Source organism: Lacerta agilis, chromosome 9, assembly GCF_009819535.1.
Source record: "Lacerta agilis isolate rLacAgi1 chromosome 9, rLacAgi1.pri, whole genome shotgun sequence".
Taxonomy (NCBI): Eukaryota; Metazoa; Chordata; class Lepidosauria; order Squamata; family Lacertidae; genus Lacerta; species Lacerta agilis.
This window is the reverse complement of record NC_046320.1, coordinates 54280706-54286858: the sequence shown is the minus strand read 5'-3', so window position 1 is coordinate 54286858 and position 6153 is coordinate 54280706. Positions and strand designations below refer to the sequence as shown.

Below are 6153 nucleotides of genomic sequence, written 5' to 3'. Positions count from 1 at the left end.
CTTAAGGCAACTGTCACTCAAGTGCACTCTGAAATGTTTTATTTTCTGTGCTTTAGTACGCACAAAAACTCATGTAGCTAAACTTGCACAATCCACTCCAGGAGGCCAAGCTTCACAGAAGTACAAAACAAACCTTAGAAAGACCCTAAGAAGTCCAATGAGTCCAAATCAGTCCAGTGGGGATGTTGGGGGACAGAATGCAATGGTGATGCTGGGATAGGAAGCTCCCTTCCAACATTTACTGTACATCAGGAAGAGGTATCAACTTAGCGTTTCCCAAAATTGGCTCTCCAGCAGTTTTTGGACTACAACTTCCATAATTCATAGCTAGCAGAAGCAGTGGTCAGGGATTATGGGAACTGTAGTCTAAAAACTACTGGAGACCTAACTTTGGGAAACCCTGAAGAGTAAGGAGGAAACACTGCATGGAACCTACTGGTTTCTAATTAGGCATGTAATTACAAAAGGTCAGTTTTTTAAATCACTTTACATTTTTTTAATTCCAGAGTTGGGGCTGTTTAAATGTACATGTAAAATACTTCTAGAACAGTAGTTGGCTCTTTGGAGATAGATCAAGCACAAGAATCTGCTTGAAGTGTGGCAGGCTGTTCTGCCTACATCTTCACCCCTTTTATAGAGACCAATTATTCATTCCCACTTTATGAGACCAAATGGAATCACCCATCGTTCCCCCTTACAGCATATGCTGTACATGAAACACTTCCCTGTGTTAATTGGCCAACTGCCAATAAATACAAATTACCAAGTACCTACATGATTTGCAATTACAGTGGTACCCCGCTAGACGAAAATAATTCGTCCCGCGAAAATTTTCGTCTAGCGGGGTTTTCGTCTTGCGGAGCGGCAATGGGAGCCGCGCTCCGCAAAACGAAAAAAAAAAAAGACGAAATTTTTTCGTCTTGCGAGGCAGCCCCATAGACTTTTTCGTCTAGCGGGGCTGCCTCCCGCTAGACGAATGCTTTCGTCTAGCGAGTTTTTCGTCTAGCGAGGCATTCGTCTAGCGGGGTACCACTGTACTATTGCTGCACCAATGCTGTCCGATTCTTGCACCCATTTACCTTAGCTTTCCTTTGGTTACACGCAGACATTGGTCTGTGTTAGGAACTAGTTATGCACATTAAGCGCAATTCCACTTCTTAAAGACATGAGTAAAATGATAAAAATGTAATAATGTAACATTTATTGAACTCACTGACCAGAATGGAATAAAGTCTGTTGTTTCTGCTTGTCAGAATGGTTATTCTTATTTAACTACAAGAGATTGACAGCAACAGCGTTTTAATACCTCAAGTTGTTTTAATTATTTCATAAAATGCTTGTGCCAATCCTTTGTAGTTAAATTTTAACTGAGTAAAGCAACTTCAAGCATAAAAAATGAGCAACAATGTCAAGAATTTCATTAAAATCCAACATATCTAAAACAGTCAAGAACCACAACAGCTTCTCTGAAGCCATGTAACACTTAAATAAGGTTAAGACTTCAAATATAGAATTTTGGTTTGTTAGAAAGCTTGATGGCATCCTGCTTCAAGGTTACAGAAAGGCAAAAAGTGTTTCACAGATGCAGTCCACTGGAAATCCACCAACACTGGACAACTGAGCATTTAAGAGTCCCAAGTTAATAAGGAATCCCATGTTTCTCCTTTACACTGTTTTCTGCTGTCCTTTTTTTCCAATGAGAGACTTATGGATATGTGGAATTACACCTGTGGGAAGGAAATAAAAAGATTCATTCAAATGATGAGATCACCAACACGATTAGATTAAGTGCTAAAACAAAGCCACATTACTAACTGTGGTGATGGCAGACTAAGTTACGTAAGTTGTCACTTACCTCCACCAGCAATTGTTGCTTTGATTAGGGAATCCAGTTCTTCATCACCTCTTATTGCAAGCTGTAAGTGACGGGGAGTGATTCGTTTCACCTTCAAGTCTTTGGATGCATTTCCTGCTAATTCAAGAACCTGAAACAGTTGTTACTCTGTTAAGTACAGCTTAAAAGTGGGACCTGAGAAAATAGTGTATTATATTCTCAGTCTAACAGCAGTTCAGGGTGCAGGTCAGCCATGGCTTCCTCCAATGTAGCCCATCTCTGTACAAAAACCTCCCACTTTACAAATAACATTTAACATTTCATGATTCCTAGAGAACATGTCCAGTATAGTACTAATATCTCTCAGGGATTACAGTATGGGTTAAGAGTATTGGGGAGTGTTGAAGTGTCCTTATGGTAACTGTTGGGCTTCAGTTACCGTATTTCTTTTACCATGGGCCACACTAGCTGGGGCTGATAGGAATTAGAATTCAAACACTTTTGGAGGGCACCATGGTGGCTTCCCCCTGGTCTAAACAAGTGGTTTTACGTTTTAGTAAAAAATGTCATGTTCTTTCAAATTTAGATGCTTAAACACTTGCATACTATGTGGAAGCAATTTTTGTTGACCTCGTCACTTTCAAACTATAAGGAACTCAACCACTCATGTTCCTTAACAGAGGGAATTATGAAGAAAAACAGGAAGCCTCCTTATATGAAGGAAACTACTGGTCTACCTAGCTTAGTGTTGCCTACACCACTCTGCCAACCTGGTGTCCTCCAGATGTTTTGGAGTACAACTCCCATCAGTCATCTGTGCTGGATGGGGTTGATATTTGAAGTCCAAAGTATCTGGAGAACACTAGGCTGGTGTACACTGAACAGCAATCAATGGCTCTGTGATTAAGAAGCTTTCCTAATCCTAGCTGGTGACTGAACCCTTCTGCATGCAATGCATGGGCTGGTACCACTACACAACAATCCCTGACAAACAAATTTCAGACAAACAAATAATGTTTCCTTAAGCTTAATAGTTTGGGATTTTTAATATTGTGAACTGCCCCAATCTTTGTTGAAAAAGCAGATTTCAAATACAGGTACATTACTTAATAGCAGCATGTTTTCCAAAAGCATACAGCCTTAGTGGGCTCTTAGTGCTCAGGATTACTGGCTTACATGGATTTTATTACCTTGTACTTTACGATATGGGGCATTTTATTGGGATAGCAAGACAAAAAGTCAAGCTATATTCTATTGTGTATGTGCAATGCAGAATGCTTTCTCTCCTTTCCAGATTCTTACCTCAGCTGTGAGGTACTCCAAGATAGCAGCACTATACACAGCAGCTGTAGCTCCCACACGTCCGTGACTCGTAGTCCTTGATTTTAGATGCCGGTGAATACGACCCACCGGAAACTGCGCACACAGAAAAGTAGTCAAGGCCCAAATAAATATCAGTAGTTTCATTAAAATCCTCAAAATCAGTCTTTAACTGATGACACTAATACAGATCTCTATATTTTCATGGGTATATCTAGAAGCCAGCCTATCCGTAAGTGTGCAGTAGGGAAGTGAAGCACGGACACTCCCTCCATTGCAAAATGTGTCAAAACATAACAATAACCCCCACACAGGAGGTCATACACTTTAAGCCTTCTGCACATGCATACCTGTAAGCCAGCCCTTTGCGAACGGGACACTGTTTTGGTCTTAGTCTTGCCGGAGTCTTTCCCAGCTTTGCCGCCAGCCTAGTGCACAAAAGTAAGTGTGGAAGGATCAATATTGGTCGTATCTACCATCCCTAGAACCACGTGCTTCGCTTTCCCGGCTTTTTAAAGAGAAATGGGGAGGCGGGGAAATCTCACAGCCAACTACTCGGTAGTAGCAGCCCACGCATGCGCACATTTGGTCGAGTTTCACGCGCAGCCCGCTCCCCCCCCCCACGTCGCGCCTACTTCAGCCGCCGATTCGACGCGCATGCGCCAGTCGCCGCCACGAGCCGGCTGCGCGGCGCATGCGCCACAGCAGAGACCTCATACCCGTCCGCTAGGTCTGTGACCGCGCCCCTTTTCCTCCTTATCTATTTGCCCTCACAACTCTCCCTCAACAGGCGGTTATACTAAAGAGAAGCGTTGTTAGCGCGGGAGACGTGCGATCACCTAAGCGGGTGACGGGTTCCCAACGTTCGCCTCCCGCCGTCAACAGCTCCCCCCCCCCAAGGCTCAGGCGCGCGCTCGTGCCTGCCGCGAACAAGCCCGCCTCCCTCTCCTCAGCCACCCTTCGTCCGCGGCTCCACTCACCATCTCGAGCGAGGCCTGCTTCTCCTCCTGGAAGGCGCTTCACAGATGTTGAAGGGCGCTCGGTGGATGCCTTTCCCCTCGCAATTCTTTGGCGGCGGCTTCCAGTTCAAAACTGCGTCCACTCCCGCCTTCCACGATCCCTTTATACCCGACTCCAACGTCCTCGCATCCGGGAACCCGGATCGCGACGTCGGCCAATCGCGGCGAAGGGGCGGGCACCTCTGCGCTCCGGGAGGGCCAATGGGAAAGCGGGGCGGGAACCAGGCCGCTTGTTCGGAGAACCTCGTGTCGAGACGCCCATTCGAACTCCGCCTGCATTGAAAGCGGCTCGGCTGTTGGTTGTCTGAGGCGGCAGGAGGTGGCCGAGGCCCGCGGGGCAAGCGGTCTCGCCTTCGTCCAGTGTTTGGGCTCCTTCCTTTAGCCCCACCCCACTGGAACAGGGTGGAAAACAGTCGAAGGAGGTTTCCTGTTGGCGATTTTAAAGCCACCCTTCATCCTAACGACACCCTTTGTGTTTTTAAAAGCGCCCAGGGATCCTCGGCCAAAGGGCGGTATAGAAATTTAATAAACAAATTTACAGTTATAGGTAGGTAGCCGTGTTGGTCTGCCATAGTAAAAACAAAATGGAAAAAAAAATTCCTTAGGTGCTACTGGGGGGAAATGCAATTTGAGCTTTTCAGGCAAGTGGCACAAAAGCTGAATTTCATGGACAGATTGGTTAGAAACCATAATTAGCATTTTAAAAAAATGTTAAGAGCTTTTAATGAAGGTTGGTACATTTTTGATTCTTTAAATTTATAATAATAGCAACAATAACAACAAAATAGGCCCAACAGAACCAACAACAAGAAAGTAGGCCCAGCAGAAACGCACACACACTGAGATTCTCTTAACCTTGGGAAATTTTCTGTGCAATGCCACAGTTTTTAGATGGAGAAAATTAAGGGAGTAGGTGTTCCATAATGGGATCAACAAACAGTTTGTTCAAATCTGCATTTTAGGTTGCTACCAGAACTGCAAACCTGACCTTTCTTTATAGGATCATCATGAAACGTTTCAAGCTTTCTTATACTGAGTCTGCTCGTTGCTTCCCTCTTCCTCAGTGCTGTCCACACCTAAGAGTACCATGCTGGAGCCTTCCAGATGATGCTGGATTGCAGCTCCCATCAGCTCCAGCCAGCATGACTAATGGTCAAGAATGATGATCCACGATATCTGGAGGATACTGCGTTAGCTATCTCCGGTAGGCATTGGCTAGTGGTGGTATTCCTGGCCCACCTGTGGATGCCAGAGATTGAATCTGGGATCTTCAGCATGCAAATCAGATGCTCTGTCACTGAGCCATGGACAGTCAGCCAGGAAGACATGGAGGGCCTTGAGTTCCCACCTGTGTACACCACTGTGTGGGTTCTCCAGTAAAGGCTGAATTGAATTTTTTTTCCAGTGCACTGAAATGAATTTGCATCTAATTTGTCATGACATTTAGGTCAAATCAGGTGGGATTTATAAAATTATGCATTGCATGGATGAAGTGGATAGAAAAACTTGAGTGCATTTGTGAAGTGAGTACAGTAATCGGTGAGCCATTCATGGTTTTCTTCCAGTGTCTTTCCAATACTGTGGGTCAAACCTGCAGCACTTAAAACAAGGAGTCACAAAATTGGGGATGGTGTTGGTCCTTGTGCAATCCAGTTGTGTGACACAGTCCAGTAGTTAGAAACTGTTGGCATATTTCTGTTGGCATCTGCATGAACAGCCCATGCCAAATATCCACCCCAAGAGTACTTACTTAGAGCAACTTTCAGTTTATACAGAAAAGGAGAGCTTCTCATGACTCTACCTTGTCTTCTCTCTTCCTCCTACAAAGGTGTTAGCTTACGGCTGTAAGCTTTCTTAATACCCAATGTGGCGTTTGCCCTTCCTAGGGAATACATATGAGCAGGAGTGAGTAAGGGGTTAAGTGGCTGACCCTAGGCCAGGCATAGGCAACCTTCGGCTCTCCAGATGTTTTGGCCTACA

At 44.8% G+C, this 6153-nt stretch overlaps 1 protein-coding gene across 1 annotated transcript; it reads right to left on the bottom strand.

Moving 5' to 3' along the window:
• Positions 1–1178: 1178 nt before the first annotated feature.
• On the bottom strand, positions 1179–4253 carry LOC117053118 (histone H2A.Z). The gene is made up of 5 exons (XM_033160641.1): positions 4135–4253; positions 3505–3582; positions 3137–3250; positions 1856–1985; positions 1179–1727 (listed from the first exon to the last, which is right to left on the bottom strand). Exons 1-5 carry the CDS (start codon positions 4135–4137, stop codon positions 1666–1668), a joined length of 387 nt encoding a protein of 128 aa, XP_033016532.1. The 5' UTR covers positions 4138–4253; the 3' UTR covers positions 1179–1665.
• Between the last annotated feature and the right edge of the window lie 1900 nt (positions 4254–6153).

Coding starts and splice junctions, on each gene's coding strand:
- LOC117053118 (XM_033160641.1), bottom strand. Junction 1,986..3,136: donor TGGAGTACCTCACAGCTGAG/GTAAGAATCTGG, acceptor CAACTGTTTCAG/GTTCTTGAATTAGCAGGAAA. Junction 1,728..1,855: donor AGCAACAATTGCTGGTGGAG/GTAAGTGACAAC, acceptor TCCTTCCCACAG/GTGTAATTCCACATATCCAT.